At 47.4% G+C, this 22,167-nt stretch overlaps 1 protein-coding gene across 2 annotated transcripts; it reads right to left on the reverse strand.

The window, feature by feature from the left end:
* Positions 1–266: 266 nt before the first annotated feature.
* Positions 267–18,979, reverse strand: EXOC3 (exocyst complex component 3). 2 transcript variants are annotated; one of them, XM_070411998.1, is made up of 13 exons: positions 18,926–18,979; positions 16,984–17,178; positions 14,497–14,716; positions 12,714–13,395; positions 10,408–10,525; positions 9,521–9,646; positions 8,356–8,456; positions 6,209–6,319; positions 5,980–6,130; positions 4,263–4,385; positions 2,149–2,310; positions 1,533–1,660; positions 267–711 (listed from the first exon to the last, which is right to left on the reverse strand). In XM_070411998.1, the coding sequence occupies exons 2-13, from the start codon at positions 17,125–17,127 to the stop codon at positions 540–542; spliced, it is 2,238 nt and encodes a 745-aa protein (XP_070268099.1). In that variant the 5' UTR covers positions 17,128–17,178; positions 18,926–18,979; the 3' UTR covers positions 267–539. The 2 variants fall into 2 exon arrangements, with proteins under 2 accessions (XP_070268099.1, XP_070268101.1); XM_070412000.1 differs by lacking the exon at positions 18,926–18,979 and adding an exon at positions 18,353–18,492.
* Between the last annotated feature and the right edge of the window lie 3,188 nt (positions 18,980–22,167).

A 22,167-nucleotide genomic window follows, 5' to 3' on the forward strand; every position in this document is an offset into this window, starting at 1 on the left:
TGTGTAAAACAAAGCTACCACTGAAGGCAGCCATGGAGAGACAGCTGAATAACAGAAAAAGGGTCTCAGGGACCCTGAGTCAGGAATACGCAAGGCCCATAAATCTGAACCGCCGAGGGCTGCCTGTGTGGGTGTGGAGCAGCGGGCCACAAGGAGACCGGTGGGACCTGTCCAGGCGGGTGAGGGCGGCAGGGAGATGGGGGTGCCTTCAGATGCTGTGTCTGGGCCCCTGTGGTCACCACTAGTAAGAAACAACTGGGAAACTCATTTCCCACAGCGTTTACTTTTATTGAACAGCAGCATCAGAAGTGCTGACACTACAGAAGGGAGTGAGACGAGAGGTGAACCAGAAGTCAGCCAGGATCCTGCCCACAAAGCTGGGCCACAACAAGATGAGAGGGTCAGAACGCGCCACCAGAGCACCTGTTGGTCAGGCAGCCTTGCTCTCGGCACCATGAGTCACACTGTTTGTCACACATGGAATGAAGATAATGGGATGAAGATGTGCCCCAACCACAGGTCAGACAGAGACTGAAAGGCTACTTGAGGAGCTTGGCCACGTTCAGACTGGGAACTATGATTTCCCTGAAGATGGGCACATAGTTTGGATTCACCTGTGTGGAGCCCTGCTCCAGTGTCTCAATGATGGTCTGCTTCATGTCCCGGCTGGCATCCCCTCGCAAGGCCAGCAGTGCGCCGATGTGGTCATCCCTGGGAAAGTGGGGGAAATGGCAGGGGTGTATGGGGGTATGCACTGAGTGCCCCCGCCTCCCCACCTTCCACGCTCCCCCTGCCCCCCCACCCCCCCCCCACCCACCCAATCCCTGCCTGCAGCTCAGCGGGCACTGAGGATCCCAGAACAGGGTCAATAGCTGCAGGTGAAAGGCACGCCTCCCTTGTCAGATCAGAGGGAAAGAAGCCTAGGTTTGCATATTATAATCTAGTCTTTTTTTCAATCTACAATTGCAAAGTTTTTAAAGGTTGCTTTTCTAAATCTTTGTTTAATAAACGAATTAAAGCACGTTGACCCTGGAGAGCATAGGACCACTGGATTTTCTGCTCACAGCAAGACCAGAACAGCAGCAGGAAAAGAAACTTAGCTGAGTTGACCCGGGTGGGTTCACAAAGGCTGGTGGGAGCCTGCAGCCAGCACTGTCCACATGAAAGCTGGAAGGAGTTCTGGCAAGCATGGCACACTGGCTCCCTCCCCTGAACCCACTACAAGCACAACACAAGCTTCCTAAAACCACTGCTCAGCCACACTGAGCCTCCACCCAGCCCTACATGCAGTCTGACCATTGGAGCTACATGAACCATGGCAGGGCTGACAAGAGGGCACAGAAGACGCAAGCATGTCCGTTATTGCTCTCAGAATCCCACTCTGCCTGCAACTATTGTCTGCATAGCTCATCCTCAAACAAGTCCAGACCTGGCACACTGTCACCCCTCGGGGTCATGCCTAAAGCCCAGGACCCTAGGAATGATCCTGCTGCTCCGCTCCCTGAGTTCTAGCTGAGACAGGAGGCTATTACCTGATGTCTGGGTATTTGCTGACCAGAGTCGAAACTTCAAGGTAGAGCAGGGATGGGTCTGTCAGCTTAATCACTTCGGCAACAGCGATGATCGTATCACAGTACCCGTCTGCATCTTCGCCAAATCCCTAGAAGTCAGTATGGAGCCCATGAGCAGCACGCAGCACCATCATGCCTCCAGGCAGATGCAGGCTGGAGTCTCTCAAACCCTCTCTCTGGCCAAGGACGCCTGACCAGCCCACTCCCTTCTCTCACATAAACACCAAGACTGGTTCCCACAGGGGGCCATTCCCGTGGGAGCACAGACATGGGGTTGGGGGTCTGGGTGGATCATGAAATCAGCTTAGCCCCTCATAAGGGAGGGGACATGTGAGCACTGTGTCGCACAACTGAGGTCTGGCTACATGCTCCCACCAGAAGAGCCTAGAAGCTACTGCCCTGAGTGCAGGTGCCCCAACCACAGGTCAGACAGATCTGCATGCAGATCCTCCGGTTTACAAAAGTCACTTGGTTCCTGATCCTGATCAACTACCCTAAAGTCGCAGGGGTGGAAAGGAAAAGAAGTCACAGCGACACTTATTAGTGACAGTGAAGGGTATGAGGCGGTGGCACTCACAGACGCCAGCTTGCGGAACAGGAAGCGCAGCTGCTCGGCCTCCCGGACCATCCTCTCGGCGCCCTCCTTGCGCTCCTCAGGGCTGCGGAAGGAGATGCGCTTCTGCATAACAGCCCGCAGGTACTCCACCACCACGCGCCGGTGTGCCTCCGCCGTCATCCGCTGAAGAGCAGAGATGTGTCAGCCCCACGAACATGTGGGCTTCAATTTACATGTAGGTCGACATGTGAACAGAACACATTCCTTCCCATTTCCCGTCAGCACAAATGGCAGAACTTCAGAGTAAATATATTAGGTAAATAAGTACATCTGTGACTTTTAATTATAAATTTTACTTTAGAAAATCATAGCAGTATTCACTCTGTTTCCCTAAAGCCCAATGGTGAAAGGGAATTATGCAGGCAGGGCACAGCATTGGCAAGAGCCATGCAGATGGGCGTCCACGGAGCTGCCCTGTTCTGTACCCATCTCAGAGCACTTCACCCTTCGAGCGGAGTGGGGGTCAGTGGGAAAATAGGGAGCTGAGGCCAGGCCCCAACTCCAGCCCTCACAGGCAGACAGGCTCCACAGGACAGATGCATGAAGCACACAGGGTCCTCATCCACAAAGCTGTTTAATGACCAGTCTATGGAAATGGTGACAGTGCTTCAGAGGAGGGAGGAACCCGAGTCCATCCATTTGAGGAAGTTTCAGAGGAGACCATGGTTCTCTCCACAATGTGTGACACAGTGTAGATCCCAGCTTCCACTGGAGCCCACCCTCAAGCAGCACATGGGCACCAGGCAGTCATCCCTCAAGTATGTAAATCAAACTGCAATGACGTGATGTCCAACATCACAGCCCCAGACCAAACAGAAGCTGTGTCTACTTGGGGAAGCGGGATGCTCCCCATCCTGTGCCAAAGGGAGGGGCCCCAGGGGCCCCAAATAAGACAAGCAGGACCGCACCAAGCACCCGTATGGGGCCACTGCCGAGACCAGGGTCAGACCTTCTCAGTTTAGGCATGAACTCCAATCAGACTAGGAGACGAGACACTAAGACTGGGAGTCCGCAGAGACAACAAGCTCCCGGCTCAAGGACTCCAAACATGGGGCCGAGATCAACTGTTAAGTCAATACTCAAAATGTTCAAAGAAATAAAAAGTGGAACCAAAAACTGTGCAATCAACAAGAAATTCAATATTGACCAGAGCTGGTCCCACCAACATCTAGAGGCTCCTATCAGCTGTGAAAGGACCCATGAGTCAGGTGGACTTAAAACACCTCAGTCTCCCTGCAAGTATCACTTTTAATGGCAGTTAGAAGAATTTCCTTTAAAATTAGGAATTAAACATGGATCTCCCCCTGGGCTGGGTGTCGAGTGCAACAAGACATGGAGAAGACATAAAAGCTGTAAGGATCAGAAATGAAAACACACAAGGTCACTGTTCAGAGATAAAACACCTGTCTGCATAGAGACATGAAAAGATGTGGAGACAAATCCTAGGAACAATTAGAAAATTTTACAAAGTGTCCAGATATGAGGTCAACATATCAAAAACAGTTAATTTTTAGAAACAAAAAGTTAGAAAGCCTGATTTTACAAAGTAACACTTTTAATAGCAAAAACTATACAAGGCCAAGTGCACATGAGAAAGATGATCAAGCCCTTGATGAGGACATAATGGCATGTTATGCTTAAGACCTCAGACAGTGAGTAACACAGGAGCTCCCTGTTCTCACGCGGCCTCTGTGGAGTGGAAAAGGGCCGGCAGCCAACGTGCCGTGACGGGGATCTGGACAGGGGACTGCCTTTCTGCCCATCCTCTCATCAGAGCCACAGCCAATACTCCCACCTCATGGTCCAGGTTTTAGGCCGTGTGTCACTGTGGGTTTAGTGGGGTGTCAGGAGACAGTAGTCAGATGAATGGTCTAAATCTTCACTCAGAGGCCCCATCATCGCTACCTCCACCTTATCTTTAGACACTGATGTCTCCTACCTGCGTTAGGTTAATAAAACCACCTGGGAACTTCCATTCACAGAACTAATTTGACACTGGATTCTACACAAAATGCCATTTGGGCTCTAGGATGCAGGTGAATTCACACCATGTGAATGTGCCCCCACACTCTTACCTTTTTATACGGCTTTTTAATTTTGGCAAAATCATTGAAATAGTCTTCCACGGTGACACAGATGATGTCTACAGCGTTCGATCCCAACAGCCACTTTCTTGTCATCAGCTCACTGAGATGTTGCTAAAAAGCACAGCCCAAAGAAAATATCACCTTGACACTGTCCCCAAGTCATGTGCACGTCTGTCTGATGTACTGATGTGACAGCACCTGGTAATCACAAGCACTACTGGTGGGTGACCTGCAAGTATGTACTTTAACCACACAGGGCTCAGATGACACATACCTGTGAGATATGCAGGTATCCGTGTGTAAACATTTCACCATTGATGACTACATATACAGGGTTTGGCAAAAGTAGGTTTACATTTTGAGTATATGAAAGTTTATTCTTTATTAATTATTGTTTATTAATTATTGTATTATTGTCCATGCAAACAACTGTAAATCTACTTTTGCCCCACCTTGTATTATATGAATACTCTAGTTATCCAATTCTGATGAACATTTAAAATTTTTCACATTTTGCAACTGAATAATGCTGCAGTGAATTCGCACACTCTGCAGGTGAAACTCCTAAAAGTGGAATTGCTCAAAAAGTATAGAAACTAAAACCTTAATTAGCTGTTTCCAAACTGTCCTCCAAAAGCTGCACAATTCATATTCTACACAGAACACGACTGTCCCTTGGCCCTAGCTGGGTGGCTCAGTTGGTTGGAGTGTTGTCCCATATACCATAAAGGTTGTGGGTTCAACTCCTGGTTTGGATGTGTACGGGAGGCAATGGATCATTGTTTCTCTCACATCAATGTTTCTCTGTTTCTTTCTCTCTCTCTCTCTCTCTCTCTCTCTCTCTCTCTCTCTCTCTCTCTCTCCCCCTTCCTCTCTAAAATCAATAAACATCTTTGGGTGAGGATTAAAAAAAAAAAAAAAAGACTGTCCCTTTGCTCATGCCCTCAACAACACTGAGTGGTATCAATGTTTGCAATCCTTGTCATTTTGATAAGAAACAAATAAGACTTTTTAAATTTGCATTTCTTTGAAGATCAGTAAGATTGAACGTTTTGTTTCATATTTAGGATATTTGTGACCCTTTTACTGTGAAAAGATTACTCATGTCTTTTATCTACTTTTGGATTATACTGTCTTTTTTCATATTTTGAAATAATTTCAAATTCATACATTTCATTTGTTTTCTAAATAATTTTCGAGAAAGTGACAGACATCATGAAATTATCCCACCAATCATCCTAGGAGCTCCTTTCCAGGGAACCTGAAATAATCATGGCTTTCTATTTTAAATATATTCTGATTTCTGCCAATACATCTGTATAATGTTGAACCATCTTTGCATTTCTGAAAAAAACCTTACTTGTTATTTATGCCTTTGATATGAAGTTAAATGCATTTTGTTAATGACTTTCTTTTGTATCTTTATTCAAAACTGAGACTGGTCTATGTGACATGCGTATGCACCATGCACGTGTTCTCAGTTTGGTTTGGCATTAAGAATGCTAACGAATATAACAGTCTCCCTGTGACATACTTGATTCTAGTTTGTAATCCACTGATATTTATAGGAAGTGTCTACTCAGTTGCGTAACAGAAGGACCAAAACTAGGGCCTACACCACATAGAAAAGCCACGACACTTTAACTGTGACTGAGGATGAAGGCAGGTGTACACTCAGCTCGAATGCACAGCCAGAGTGCCCTACCTCCAGGTCCAGGAAGACCTCCTCCAGTAGGCTGCTGCAGCCCTCCTTTGCGATGGCATCCAGAATCCCATCCATGCTTGGCTGGCTCAGAGACACGCCTTCTTCCACTTCATTTTTTAAATACTTCCTCTTTAAACTGACTATGGATTCTCTGTAAGGCAACAGTTGAGGCTCAGTGAGGCAGCTGAGTGTTCTCACATGCCTGTCTTCATCCCCAACGACCACTTACTTGAAGGTCTGGCAGTTGTTGATGATGGCGATCATGTACTGGACGTAGCAGTGCGGGTGCTGCCGGTTTCTCAGGTGCTCCTCTTTATACAACTGAGCTTCGTCTTTGTATCTGAGGAACACAACCCACATCAAATAGCATCAGATAATAACTGGCAGGTATTTCAAACGCCACGCTGACATCATACCTAAACAGATGTTTCACATCACTAACACTTGACCAGATGAGTCTTTAAAAAAATTTTTGGAGGGGACACTCTATACCAGCCTTGGGCAAACTATGGCCCGCGGGCCGGATCCGGCCCGTTTGAAATGAATAAAACTAAAAAAAAAAAAAAAGACCGTACCCTTTTATGTAATGATGTTTACTTTGAATTTATATTAGTTCACACAAACACTCCATCCATGCTTTTGTTCCAGCCCTCCGGTCCAGTTTAAGAACCCATTGTGGCCCTCAAGTCAAAAAGTTTGCCCACCCCTGCTCTATACTAATAGAAGAAAAGAAAAGTTGGTCATTTAAAATAAATTATTACAATTTAACTTCCTATCAACCCTTTGAAATAGGGGGTTAGTGTTCTGATTATACAAATATTCTGAAATATCTGATGGTGAGTAATTGAGAAAGTATTATCTTATTTATATGACATAATTCCCCTAGAAACGTATACAACGGGAACACTGTCATGTGTTAAATATAAATTAGACTCTTTAGTTATCACAGAAACAAACAACCGAGATGGCTACATGCTTTATTTTTTAATTTATTATGAAGATTCTCTAACATGTACAGGAGTAGAACAGATCTTAAGAAAGGACCAAACTGAACATTGGCAATTAAAGGGAAATTATTCAGTATTTATTCTACCTTTTTGTACGAAGTGTGGTTCAGGTAATCAAACCGCTGGGGCAGATGAGAAAAACTTCCTCTTTAGAGAAGAATTCCATCTCATTCCTCTAACAAAATGACTAACTCAGGCTATGTTCCCCAGATGTATGGCCGATAGGGACTCTGAGGGGACTGGCTGCTGGCAATGAGCCACCAGAACAGGATAGAGAAACACGCACCTCTTGATGTGCTGCCATGCGGAGCATACACACCACCTATGCAGGGTTCTTGCAGAACAGTGAGTAAAGAGGGGAATCCTACAAGTCTTTAGAGACAACCTGTGGTTTGTGGGCAGACGGCAATCTGAGACCCAGGGTGGAGGATGCTAGATGCTCTACAGCAGCGGTCACCAACCTTTCAGACCTCACGGACCACCGGTTGGTGACCGCTGCTCTACAGGACAATGTGCACATCTCCATAAGCCAATGGCTTAAAGAGGGAAGGGACTGTTCTCCTGTACCAGAGAGCTGAGAACCCAAAAAACCACACATGATGTAGAATACCTAACTATAAAGAGATAATATGTCTGCAACCACTGAGAAAATCCAAATACAAAAGTGGTATCACATGGTCCCATGGAGTAATTGTGCAAGTTTTATATGGGTTGACAGCACTTTAGTTAGGGTAGAGAACGCAGGGGAAATGATACAATGGGATTTTCTTTAAAGTTATTTCAGCAGAGAAAGAAAGAGGGAAAGGGGAGGAGGTAGAGAGACCAGATGAGGCAAGGGCTTTAAAGGGATAGCTTTTGAACCTGGATAATGGGTAAACAGTTATTTATGTCATTCTTCTACTTGTGCACAGGTTTGAAAAATCTTCTTCATGAACAATTCAAAGGGAGGGAGGTGTCCTGGAGACTGTCCCTCTGAGCCCCCTATCCAGGGCTGGCTCTATTGGGGGTGCCTCCCAGGGGCGGCAATTCAGAGTGACCACTGCACCTGGAGCTGTCCTCCCCACCCCAGAAAGTCAAACTAGGGGAAGGATACATGTCTCAGAAGAAGCTCTAACTCCAATCCTGCGGTATATTGACTACATTGCTGGGACGTCACAGATCAGATCTGGCTCTCAGGGGACTGGTGAAATACCTTCAATAGGAGGGAGCAAGAAAAAGCTGCCTTTTTAAATAACAAAAGAAGGTGACTACAGTCAACCCAGGCTTAAGTTCTTTTTTTAATATCAGGCATATCAGGATCAACACATTTTTACTTTTAATTTTTAAAAACATAAACTTTCTAAATTAGTACACTGGCAAAAATACATACCTACTTAAGAAAGAATTCATTTGCTGAAGACACAAAACTAGTACCTTTGTTTTCAAATCTTCACTTATCTGAGCAGCAACTTGAAGATTCTGTTCGAACATCTAAAAATTGGAGAACTTATGAATTTTGACATAAATTCACAACAGCAAAGTTTTCCTGTTATATAAAACCCCCATCTGCTAACTGGTAGTTAGGACAATCCAAATTCAGAGAAAAAAAAAATGAAAACATGTGAAAAATAAAGTTAAACAAACAACTTTCTCACCGGATAAAAAAACAAGTGAACCATTTCCTAATCACCTGCAAACAGGCAGGTCTTCTTGAAGTGAGCAGTTGACAGGGAGATGGAGGGCCCAGAGACGCGGTGATATGGGTGCCAGGGGTTGCACTGTGATTAGCGATGTGTATTTCTTAAGAAGAATTAGGACATATATTGGAGCTGAGGGGAACAGGACTTGGAAAAACAGAAGGGCCAGCAGGCAAAGTTCAACCCAGGTCCTTGTCATAAATGGGCTATCATGTCATACTTTCCAGATCAAAGAAAAGGTGAGGACCAATCCATGGCTAAGTAATGGTATCACCTGGAGAAAAAAAACCACCAACACTCACTTCTGCTGGCTGGAGTCCGCAGACAGAGTGCCATACGAATATTCCAACAGGACTCAGCCCTCCTACTGTCAGCAACTCACTCAAAGGGGAAAAATTCCATGGGCCAAAGAAAAAGAGGACACTGGGGGATACCAGCAGGCGACAGGACATTAAAAGTAAATTCATTGTAAGAATGCATGATTATCATTAAAATCTAAAGGACTCTTCCCCAAATCCATCAGGTTGGACTCAATTTTGTGACATTTATGAAGATATATCTTGACCATTTACAATATCAGAAACTCCAAGCAAGCAAACTCAAATCTGAGTGTTACACATAAATAACACGGAATTCACTTCTAGTTCAGGTAAAAAAGGGTTAGGAAAACTAAAATGACCCTGGGAAGAACTACTTGGCAGATACAACCCTCCATTTCTTCAGCTCCAGAAAGAGAAGGACCTAAGGAACTGGGGAGCTTCTTTCTATCTTCACTATGAAATGATGCACCTTGTGTTTGTATGTGAAACCCGCAGACCCTATTAACCAGAAATGAACCTCAGAATCTGCAGATGGTACCTGGAAGACGATGGCCGGGAGTGTTGTCTGGTAGTACCCATCTTGGTCGGCTTCAGGCTCAGTCTCTTTTATCCAGTCTTTCTTGTCTGTTTCTAGAGCTTTCCGCAACCAAGCAATGATGTTTGACTAATGAAGTTTAGCATCAAGGAAGAAAAGAACAGGCCCTATGAGCCGAGGATTAAGTGGGGCAGCTGCAGAAACCAAACACAGCACCCTGGGAATTCCTGTTCCCAAACAAGGGAATGACAGAAAAGCCATCCCAAGAGCTAGCTCCACAGTGGTGATGCCCTCACCACCTCCACCAACTTATCCTTTTGGAGGACAAGCTGGGTTTGTCAGACATACATGGAAGATGGAGGCAGACCTGTCTGTGGCAGACCAGACACCAGCACTGTTACCTTCTGCGCACAGACCCCTCCACATATCAGAATACTGTCTGGGGGGGAGGTGCACCATCACCATCCCAAGAGCAGACCCTGGAGTCACCGGGCAATATTTGGTGCCCTAACTGCCGCCTTCTCACTCCCAGGATCAATGGTAAGAGGCTGGCAGGTGCCACCATACATCAGCAGGATGTCCTGGGGTCTTGCGAGCCTACCAGGCCCAGCCCTCCAAACAGAGACAGTTTCCATACCTTGGAATGTATAACCCAATCTTCAGGTCCCGGGCCAGAGAGTGGGCCACTCTCCTCCTCTAACTGACAAATGTACGTTTCAAGACCTGATTTCCCAAAAACAGAGCCTGCGTATCCTTAGGAAGCCAATGTCAAGGCAGGTTCTCACTCCCCACTTTGGCTCACTGGAATCAGTTCCACGATACTTGGAGACCCAATGCCATGTCTGGGCACTAGGCACAGACCATCTGGGACAACGCAGTGCTCTACTCACAGTGAGAGTTGACATGTATGTGTCCAGGAGCTCAGAGACCACATTTGGAGAAAGCAAAGGCTCCAGGGCGCTGACATCCACTTCCGGGGCCAGCTCCACATTTCCCATCATCTCTGTGCTACAGAAAAGCCGAGGAATGAGAAAGATTAAGAACCAGAAAAATAGAAAGTCTCAGGTAAGTGTTGCTATTTCTTTTCACACACAAATACCCAACCACCCTTAAGGAAGTCAAGAGGGGAGGCAGGAAGAGCACTGGCCAAGGAGCCCCTGTGCCCACGCCACAGGGTACTGGAGGGCCACTTAGCAAAGAAGCCCCGTGAGGGCAAGATCTGCTTGTTCCATCCACGGCGCCTCCCATGGAAGACCAGGACAAATAGGGGGCGTGGAAAAGACACGTCTATGAAACAGGAGAATAATCTCTAATGCAGGGAACACATGACATCCACAGTGAAACTCAAGTCAGCAAGAACGTCACCAAATCCAGTCTACCGTGCTTAAGAAAGCAGGGATGTGGACTAAGTTTCAGAAAAAAGTTTTCCTATAAAAGTTAATACCTGTGTATGTGGTTGGGTTTTTAAAAGTCTAAGGTTCAACTCAGACTTAAAGCTCAGAAAATTCACGTGCCTTATGCTGCATTTACTAAATGTGTATTTAAATGACTCTAGTCTACTCTATCAGAAATCCAAGTCAATCTTATAATCTTTATAAGATTATGCCAATGTCAAAAGACTGTCTACTTTTTTTTTTTTTTAATATATTTTATTGATTTTTTACAGAGAGGAAGGGAGAGAGATAGAGAGTTAGAAACATCGATGAGAGAGAAACATCGATCAGCCGCCTCTTGCACATCCCCCACTGGGGATGTGCCCGCAACCCAGGTACATGCCCTTGACCGGAATCGAACCTGGGACCCTTCAGTCCGCAGGCCAACGCTCTATCCACTGAGCCAAACCGGTTTCGGCAAGACTGTCTACTTAACCCACATGACTTTCATCCCAAGAACCTTAATTCAGCATGAAGATGTTTGCAGTATGAAAGCAGTTCAACTTTTCCCATGATAAAGTCCACTATGACAGAATGGGATGACAATAGGAAGCTGCCCAAGAATTCCCAAGAACAGAAAAGTGCTTACAATGTAGTGAGTGAAAAACAAAACCAACACACAAAACTGGGCATGTCACACAAACATACACTCCACAGTCAGATGGCTGGAGCTCAGGGGAGGGCCCAGATCTGGATTTGAATCCTGCTCCCCACTTGACTTGGGGCCACGTGAACTGGGCACATGACTCCCTGTGCTCATGTACAAAAGGAAGAAAATCATCACATGCCTTCCTCACGGTTAACACGTGTACGCCAAGGCTGCATGGAGATGACTGACAGATGGGGCAATCATGGCAGCTGTGGACTCCCGGGCTGTGTGAGGGCAGCACCCAGAAGGCAACAAAAGCTGCAGCCACAAGGATCATCATTAAAAAGGTATTTCCTCTCTTTATATTTTTCTGCATTGAAATGCACACATTTTCTACTGTAAGACGTTACACAAACAAAAAACATCCCAAAACCTTACTGCTAAAAAAAAACAAGAGATTTAATTAATTTCTACACAATAGCAATAAGACTAAAAAAAACCAATTCCAATACAGTACTTAATACCCTGTTTTCTATTCACAAAACCATGTAAGATTAAAAATGTGTTTTCCTCTCAGCTAGTTAATCTTGAAGAAATTCCGAATACCCCACCATTGCCTCGTTTTCTAAACCCTACCTTAAGCTAATACAATCATGAACGAAATGGCTCATGTCACTTTTGTGAAATGACAAAGCCCCAAGGCTGAAATGGAAAAGGATAACTGATTTTCCCAACATAATGGTGAGAAGAAGAAACCAAACCTGGGGAAAGAGTGAGTTGGTGTCTCACCAACCATGTGACTCTGAAGGACCTTTTGGGCCCAAGTGTCTTCTCACCTGCCAATTGAGGTGTCATCTCATGGAGAAAGCAGGTTAGTACATAGTGAACACTTAGTACCACAGGAAAGTCCAAGCTGAACTGCTCAATATGGACTGGATGTCAAGGGCAGAGGCACCACCCAAACATAAGAAGATTCACACAACTAGCAGCTGGGCCCAACCTCAAGGACAAGGCCCACAGATAGACTAGAAAGACTTTCATCAACCAGAAACTAATACCTGTGGGTGCCAAGCACCTGAGAGGAGCAAAACAACAGTAGCTGTTTAGAGCCAGTCAGTATGTTTTTATACAATTTCTATGTAAAAGAAAACACAAGATGTAAAGTTAGTGTTACCTCGTGTAGGTGTTTAAAACCCAAGTCAGCAGGCTCACAATCTCATTTGCTTCTAGGTCTTCCGATGCAAGCTCCTGCATCCGTATTGTCAGGGCCTGGTGGTACATGCTCAAGAGATTCCTGAAAATCTCATAATGGGGAGGAAAACACTGAACCATCAGGTTTTTTGCAACGATGAGGTCATCTAGGACGTACTTCCTTATGATTTCTAGGTGGCGAACGAGCCACATCTTGTCAGACTCCCTGGTGTCAGCCTGTGTGCCCTCAATTCTGGTAATTACAGTTTTGTCCAAGATTTTAAACATATTCTCCTTCCAATTCTTGGGCCTCCCTGGAGGAACAAAGCTAGTTTGCTTTTTTCGGTCAAGTATGCGCCTGTCAATCTTTTCTTCCCTTTCAATGATCCTGACAACTGACACCAGCAAGGTGGGGTCACGGCGGACGGTGACCAGCGACCTCTGTAGCACCATCCACAGTTGCTTCGCCAGTTCGTCAGAGAGCCCCTGTGTGCTCCCAAAGTAGCTGTGGATGAGGGACATGTCACGAGTGTTCCCACTGTCCATACGGTACTGCTCGTACATCAGCCCGTCTCGGGAGCACTCCAGGTCCATCAGTTTCCGGTGGGCCTGCAGGAGTGCCCCTTGCTCTATGAGGTCCTGGGTTTCCCTCACAATCTCTGGCACTAGAGAAAAAGGCACAAGATGAGTACGCATGGAGCAATGAGACCAGGTGTTCAACAGTGCTGCCATCAGACACAGGCATGAGAACAGGACACATACCCAAGGTACAGTGTGGCAGGAACAAGGTGTCCTGTGCTTTGGATTCACAGCAGTGGGCAAGTAAAAAGAACTGTTCTAGGTTACACTCAGAGGTTGAGCAGTTTGGGGAAAGACAGAAAGAACTTCCAGAGACCAAACATGAGATAAAGGCAGGGAGTGGTCAGACCATCCCAAAGTTTCTTGCTGGAATGCTGATGAATCTGACAGAGGCAAAGGGACAAGTGGAGGGACAGGCTCTGGGGGAAGCACACCAGGAGCTCCCATCACAGCACCACATGAGGAAGCTGTGCTGAACACAAAGGGACCCCACCCGGGTGACAGCTGACACTCTTCCTACCACTATGGAGGTGTTGGGAAGATTACTCTGAAAGGGTCATTCCCACACCTTCCTGCCCCCCCACCAGCCCCCACCAGCCCCACAGCCTCCACCAAGTCTGATTCCAACTGAGACTGAGACTCCAGAGCATGCCCTTCCCAAGCCCCAAGGCCCCTAGCCTGTATATCCTCTTCCTGCTCCTGGGAACTGCTGCTCTCCTTAATCACCTCTCCCTCTGGGGACTACTCCCTCTGTCCTGTTCACAGGGCTGCTTCTCTCGCAGACCACAAGCTCCTTTCAAGGGGTGGTTCATCTTTATTCTTCTGCAACCAGAAAATCCCAGCTGGTCTACTGATCTAACCACTTGAAGGAACGCAGCTCACACATAACTAGTTCAGTTACCCACTTCTGTGCCTCTGTCCTGACAAGCACAGAACTACTAGCTCTTACTTACTCAGTTGATCATTTCTATGCATGTTCAATACAATAAGCTAACTGCGCAAGCAAGGAATTACACCTACTACCAACTCTGAGACAGGTCTACAAAACACACTGCACAGAGGCTGGACTGCCTCTGCATTACCCACAGAGCAAGGAAAACCAAGCAAGAGCCACGGGCATGAGCACTGGTAGCACTCTGCCCTGCGATGCCCGGGGTGCCCACTGGCCCCGTCGTCAGTCTAGCTACCTGAGAAAATGTTTTTGAGGTTCTCCACAGCAGCAGCGAGCTGGCTGTGCCGCACCACAGCATCCTTCACATCCTTGAGGCTCTCGATGGTGTTGATGCCCTGTCTCCAGTCCTTGCTGACATCGGCCAGGGACCGCTGGATGTCCTTCACGTCGTTCAGTGCATTGTGGAGCTGGCTCAGGCCTGTGCGCACCCCATCTAACTGAGACTGGATAGCTGCCTGGGGGAGACAGTGAGCAGTGAGCAGTGCTGGGCAGCCACAGCAAATCTTCCCAGGAGGTTCAAGTGCAGAAATGCCATCTCAGTAGCAGGGAACAGTCAACATCCAGAGAAAAGAGAATGAAACTCAAGTACCTAATTGATTCCCAAGGGAACTTTTTCTTTTTTCCTTATTGCTGCCTTAGAACAAAACAACAATGCCTTTTAAAGCTTCTTGAGAAAACCTCACAACACTCCTACTCCAGCCGCTCTGCCTGAAGAGAATGGACACCACTGTGGGTGCGCCTTAGCTCCTATGGCCACCCCTTAAATCAGGGGTCCTCAAACTATGGCCCGCGGGCCACATGAAAATACAAATATTGTATTTGTTCCCATTTTGTTTTTTTACTTCAAAATAAGGTATGTGCAGTGTGCATAGGAATTTGTTCATAGTTTTTTTTTAAACTATAGTCCGGCCCTCCAACGGTCTGAGGGACAGTGAACTGGCCCCCTGTTTAAAAAGTTTGAGGACCCCTGCCTTAAATGGTATCTTTAGAACGGGGTTGAGGAACATCCAACCCACCAGCCATATGAAAAATCATTTGGTCTGGCCCTGCCAAGGAATCAGAGGTGAATTATTAAATGTTTGACCAAATATAGCAAAAACTTTATAAACCAATTTTTAAGTTGATAATTTTGTATGGCCTGCAAATGATGTTATAAATATCCAAATGGCCCTTAGCAGAAAAAAGGTTCCCCACCCCTGCTTTGGACCCCTTCCATGATCTCTCAGGTGCCTGTTTCCTAACAGGCCTTATCTAGGTACAGGAAACTGTCAGGATTTGCTTATCAGCTTTAGGAATGAGGGGTCTCCTGCCACTGAGCCCAAACCAGTCTCTGCTCAAGGACAGCCAGCCCCACTACACAGAACTGGTACACGTAAGATTTGGACTCACTCTTTGGGCCCACAGGAATGCCACCTAGTGAACTGTACAGTCAGAAGGAAGAGGGCATGACAGAGCAGCAGCAGGTGGACAGCAGGGGAAGGGAAAAAGCAGGCAGCACAAAGAGGCCAGGAACACCTTTAACCCAGGAGTCTTAAGTGGCATTTAGAAATAATTAACAATGACTGCAACAGACCAGACAAGGTTTCTAAGTCACTACTGGTAATTCTTAGTTAATCCCACAAGCTTCCAAAACAGATTAAAATTCTGACTAAAAATGCAGCCGGTCCACATTCATTTTAAAATTAATATGAAACTGCTGTTTCAAATCCATCCATGGGTTTTGGGATGCCCCCTGGGTACAAATGAATGGCCTCATCCTGTCTCATCAAGGCTGCCATTACCTTACCTGGATTCTAGTATTTTCTAATGGAGAGCTGACATTGCCGAATCAGTGTGAGAACTAACTTTCATCAAAGACAAATCCTCAAGACTGTTCTACTGCCTGTCAACCATGGCAGCCCAGGATCTTAACATTTTTATAACTATACTGAGTGTGTATATGAATTAAGTTGAAAGCCAATCCAAATCATAAAATATCTTGAAAATAATGACTTTCATTCTTGCCCCACTCCCACACACTCTTAATGTGTCTAACTCTCCTCCTCCCTTCTACCCCAGGGCCAGCAGATACCTGGCACACGGTCAGCCTGCTATACATCATGTGCTTAAATTATCTAAATAAAATATTCTCAGGAAGCACTCTATATAAGAGGTTTTTAGAAAAAAGAATTTAACTATTAAAGGTTGTTACCCTGGTGTTTCCAATATTCCCAGAACCTTTTCTTAAAATATATTTTTATTGATTTCAGAAGAGAAGAGAGAGAGGGAGAAAGAGAGAGAGGGAGAGAGGGAGAGAGGGAGAGAGGGAGGAAGGGAGGGAGGGACGGACGGACATCAATGATGAGAAAGAATCACTGATCGACTGCCACCCAGTCTGGGGATTGAACCCGTAATCCGGGCATGCGTCCCAACAGGAATCGAACCGTGACCTCTTGGTTCATAAGTCAATGTTCAACCACTGAGCCATACCAGCCGGGCTCTGGTTTCTTTTCAGATTGCATAACTATTCCCACAATCTTGTTTATAAATCTACTGATTGGTAATATACTGTTGGAAGGAACGTGCTAAGTAAAGGTGATGTTCCACTCTGTCTCTTTCCAGATCATCACTAAGTCTAATTTAAGAAAATTACAATAATAAAGCTAAGCAAGAACCTAAAACTCAAATAATGCTGTCCTGCCTGGGGGTGCAGCAGGTACCTGTAGCCTCTCTGGCCTCGTACCTTCAATCTGGCCTCCACAGAGGCCTTTTTCCGGGCCTCTCTTCTGCGATACTGCTCCACTTTGTCCAGCTGGTCCGGGCGCTGAAGCATCCCAGCAACCCTTTGGACCGCTGTTGCCACAGCCTCCCGGTCTGTCTCCTTCATGGTTAAAAAGCAGGTGGGATCTCCGAACCTGACATACTCGAGTTACGTACCCTGTGTGCAAGGGGGAGAGGGAACAGGAGGGGAAGATGTGTTAGACCGGTGGAAATGTTAGGTACAACCCTCCTCCCCCAATAGGCAGTTGTTCATAGTGGAGCTGTAAGAAGAGCACTTGATTAAGCCAGTAAGCCTGAAGGAACACTGATCTAGGATTATCAACTCCTTAATAAGAAATACAAACCTTCACAACTCCAATATGGAGAAAGTTCTACCTTGAAGGGGAGCAGAGGCATTTACAGGTATGAAATATGGACAGTATTTCTATGTGAACCCCAGACCACTCAGCATATTAGATGTCAGTCTCCAAGGCATTTCTCTTGCCCGGACAGGACCAATTTCTTATTTCCAGAGCGTTCACACCACCCCTTGGCCGTGCCAATGGGGCAGCCTCGCCAGAATGTCTTAGCGAGGACACGGAGGCACAGGGACAGCACACCTCACCACCCCAGTCGAAGTCCCAGCACACCTCCTACCATTCTCCTTAAAAATCACTATTGTTGATAGCATCCAGATTTCTGCTTTTTACTATTCAACAGAGCCTAGTAAGCAACAGCCAGAGGGCACAAGGCTCAGGTGCACTGTACAGCACAAATGCTCGGAAACTAAGCAAACCTGCCTTCAACCCAGCTCTACCCACATCCCGGTCCTGGAGCCAAAAGGGAGATTTGGTGAGAGTGGCAAACCCATCTCCATGCATGTTTTCTGTCCACAACGTCTCGAAAATATTAGTAAGTCCCACCCTCTCCCTAAAATTTCCATTCCCCATTCCCACACACTTTCACAAAAACACTGAAATCCACAAGGATAGCCTAAGGCAGTGGTTCTCAACCTTCTGGCCCTTTAAATACAGTTCCTCATGTTGTGACCCAACCATAAAATTATTTTCGTTGCTACTCCATAACTGTAATGTTGCTACTGTTATGAATCCTAATGTAAATATCTGATATGCAGGATGGTCTTAGGCGACCCCTGTGAAAGGGTCGTTCGACCGCCAAAGGGGTCGCGACCCACAGGTTGAGAACCGCTGGTAAGGGCTGAGGGCTAAATAACTCCTCCGTTTGTACACGATATGCTTTTTCATTTCTCTTTCAAATGGGACTATATTGCAACCACTGCCTTTCCTTTTTATTTTTCTGATTATGAAGTTATGGGCACCAATGCAGAAAACCTGAACAGGCATCCCGCTGTCCGTAGGCAGGCCCTTCTATCAGGCTCTCCGTCTTCCCTTTGCATCCCGAAGTTGCATCCACCTGCGTAAGTAACCCTGCATTTGCTTTGGTTTCTTTCGCTTTGACATGTTTGCAGCATTTCTAGCGACATGAACACCTGCACGATTTTCACTAAGGGGCGGCGGTCCGACAAGGAGGGGCCTCCAGCGGTCGCAGGTGCGCAGAGCGTCCGTCCGCGCCTCGGGGCTGGGCCCCTACAGCGCCCACTGCCGTTCCTGGGGACAGCCGGGCGCCCTCGGGACCCGACGGTCACCTACTCGGGCGGAAACCCCCCGGCGAGGGGCGACACCGCGGCCTCGCACGAGAAGGCGACGACCGACTGCGGCCCGAACCTACTTGGGCAACGGGGCGACGGCGGCAGCTGCTCGGGCTGCACCGTCCGCCTCCGGGGCCGCGCCCCGCCCGCCCGAGCCCGGGAGGGACAGCGGCGGAGACAGGTGACCCCCGCCCGGGACGGCGACCACCGCCCAGAAGTCCGCGTCCATGTCCGCCCCCATCCGCAACCCCCTCACCGTCTGTGCAGCCGCCGCCAGCCGCCGGACCGGAACTGAACGACTCGCGGCCACTTCCGCTTCCGGTCCTTCGACCGGAAGAACGGGACTGGTGGTGTCCGTGGCCACGGGGAGCGCCCACCGCGTTAGCAGGCGGGACCCACGCGGCCGCTCCCTTGGACCGTCCCCGGTCCGTGCCCCGGCCGCCCCTTCCCCCGGACCGCGTGCTCTGGACTCCCCTTCACCCGCGCTGTGGCCCGCAGGTCCTCGGAAGCCCTCGCTGACTTCCGGGTGCGGGACCGCCAGGCCCCACCCCGTTGGGGTATCCCTGTTCAGCTGCTGCACCTGTCCTCCGGGCACAGGGCCGAGTGGCGGATGTTCAGTAAATAGGCGTCACGTGTGCTACCCCACGCTGTCTCTCGGCAGCTTCTTCGTGAGCTGTGGTCCTTGCGCCCGGAACCTGACGTGAACTAGGTGTTAGGTTTGATGGAGCAATTGAATGGCTGCCCCTCCCCCAGGGAACTGGCTTTTCAGGCCATTTCTCTATGGACGTTCCCTTTGCAGAGACCGCATTTCACTTGCAGCGACCACATTCCATGATCTCCCCTCCGGGTGTGCACAAAGAATTCTCCGCCCAGAAAAAGCCCGCCAAAAGTCCTGGAAAAGCCGCTGGCTCCCATCACTGGGTGCTGGAGCCATCCAGGCTCAGCCACCTGGGGTGCGGATGATCGAATAAATTCGTAATCCCTCACTGTTCTGGCCTCCTGCGTTCCTCCTTGGGCGACCTAACACTAAGCCCATCAGGGAGCACAAACAGATCAGAAGTCCATCTGGGAGCAGCCCACCTGGGATTGGCGATCATGAAATGGAACAATACTGAGCTGAGACATACATCGTTTCATGGTTACGTCGCCAGCTCCCATTTATTTATTAAAAAAAAAAAGTTCCGTCATTTTGATGTATGCACGTATATGCTTTATGTTTTTTATTATTTATTTACCACAAGTAAAGGTCAGGAATTGTTATCTTTCTTTTAAAATTTTTTTACTGTTTCACTTCATTACTGCTGTGTATGTGCTCCATGTGAGTGACGTCGGTGCTTATGTAGGTGGGTTCCGACTTCCAGTGGAAATCGAGTTACATTGCACCATAGGAACGGATCTCTGACGTAACCCGAGGACCTACTGTACATAAAAGGCTAATATGCTGTGTCCGACCATCCAACTGGTCACTATGATGCGCACTGACCACCAAGGGGCAGACACTCAACGCAGGAGCGGAGTGAGCCCGATGCCTCCCGGGGCTGCATGATTCCACCTTCGGCTGTGGGTTATGTTGTTGCTGGGACACTGTCGGCCCTGAATCTGGTTTACCGCACACTTGCGTTTGCATTCCGCACCCTGTATAATGGCAACTTTGCAGAGTGCCCTCTCGCACTCCGGGACCCCTCCGGGACCCCTCGGGGGATGTCGGAGAGCCAGTTTTGGCCCAATCCCCACAGGCCAGGCAGAGGGACCCCACCTGCCGGAGGGACCCCCCACTCACTCCGAAGATGCCAGGAGGTTGGATTTAGGGTGTGCCTGCCCCATCTCACCCAGTCCCACCCCGCTGGCCACCTTCTAATTAATTTCCTTTCAATGCGCACGAATCCATGCACCGGGTCACTAGTGTACTAATAAGGTTTCAGGGCTTGTCTGTTGTGATGAGAAGCACTATTTGCCTTAACTTGAACTGAAGAGGAAAACTTTCACTGTTACCAACTACTAGACTACCCCTGGGCACCTTCTGAAGTCAGCCGAGATGGTACAAATAGGGCAGAGTCCTGAACAGGTGGGGATTGGATCTGGATGGGAGGAAGGGTGAAGGCAGCAGCACAGGAGATGGGTGCCTGCACACACACATGGGAACACACACATGCACGCACATGTAAGCCCACAGACACACAGGCACACACCTAGGTGCATGGGGGGGGGGCGGGGAGCAGGAAGATGGAGATGTGTGAGCCCCCACCATTGCAGGGCAGCACAGGTCACAGCTGAGGAGGGGCAGTATCTCATTATTCTGATGGCTGGTCCCTTTATTATTTCATTTGTACCTAGTAATTGTGAAAATATAGCACTAAGGTGAGCAGTGAAAAACGTAAACAAAAAATTAAAATTACATTTTAAGTTAATAATTGTAAAGGCATTTTGAAACGAATGAAGCAAAATGTGCCAAAATGGTCAAAGCTTTTGGGACTGTCACTTTAAAAAGTAGCAACAATGAACAATAATGGGAAATGGAGACTCATGCTATCAGTGTCTGTGTTTGGATGTAGGGCTCCCTAATTTCTTCAGTTCAACAGGATGGTTAAAAATGTGATGCTTTATCTGGCCTCCAGAACTCTGAAAGAATAGATCCCTGTCATTAAAAAAAAAAAAAAAAAAAGGCGGGGGTGCTTTGTTAAATGACTTTTTTTTTCATCCTTAAAAACTAAAAGAACAAAACATTGATTAAAAATCTTTTTCTGACTTCTGTTTTTTGGAAAATCAAGTAACTGAAATGCCTTCTATAAAGCGTTGAATAAAAACAGCAATCACCCTTTGCCTTGGTTGGTTTTACTCAGTGGTTAGAGCATCGTCCTGTGGACCAAAAAATTCGGTTTTGATTCCTGATCAAGGGCATGTACCTGGGTTGCACGCCCAACCTGGCTGGGGTTGGGGCATGTGCAGGAGGCAATCGATCAATGTCCCTCTCACAGCGATGTTTCTCTCTCTCCCCACTCCCTCCCTTCCACTCTCAAAATCAGTGTGTGGGGGGGTATCCTCAGGTGAGGATTAACCAAAATAAGTAAGTTTTTTAAAAATATATTTTATTGATTATTTACAGAGAGAAAGGGAGAGGGATAGAGAGTCAGAAACATTGATGAGAGAGAAACATCAATTCAGCTGCCTCCTGCACACTCCCTACTGGGGATGTGCCCGCAACCAAGGTACATGCCCTTGACTGGAATCAAACCCGGTACCCTTCAGTCCGCAGGCTGACGCTCTATCCACTGAGCCAAACCAGTTAGGGCAGTAAGTTTTATATGTACCTTTTAAATGCACAGACTTCACAACCAAGCATAAGAAATGACCAGGGTGGCAAAGCAAAGAGGGAGGGGAAAGTGAGGTGAGCAAAAACGTCCCCTGGAGCAGGGGAGGGGGTGGTCCTGATGCCAGGGTGGGGCTTTCACACCCACACAGGGCCAGGAGGTGGACTCTGAGATGCCTCCATGAGGCCAG

The sequence above is a fragment of the Myotis yumanensis genome, unplaced genomic scaffold, assembly GCF_028538775.1.
Source record: "Myotis yumanensis isolate MYYU_CA2020_CCGP unplaced genomic scaffold, mMyoYum1.0.hap1 SCAF_4, whole genome shotgun sequence".
In the NCBI taxonomy this organism is placed as follows: Eukaryota; Metazoa; Chordata; class Mammalia; order Chiroptera; family Vespertilionidae; genus Myotis; species Myotis yumanensis.

What these genes read in the sequence shown, in the direction of transcription:
- EXOC3 (XM_070411998.1), bottom strand. Translation starts at nt 17,127, where the DNA reads ATGAAGGAGACAGACCGGGAGGCTGTGGCAACAGCGGTCCAAAGGGTT. An exon ending in CCTCAAAAACATTTTCTCAG is followed by an intron (nt 13,396 to 14,496) that starts GTAGCTAGACTG and finishes CTTTTTCTCTAG; the next exon opens with TGCCAGAGATTGTGAGGGAA. An exon ending in CATACATGTCAACTCTCACT is followed by an intron (nt 9,647 to 10,407) that starts GTGAGTAGAGCA and finishes AAACTTCATTAG; the next exon opens with TCAAACATCATTGCTTGGTT.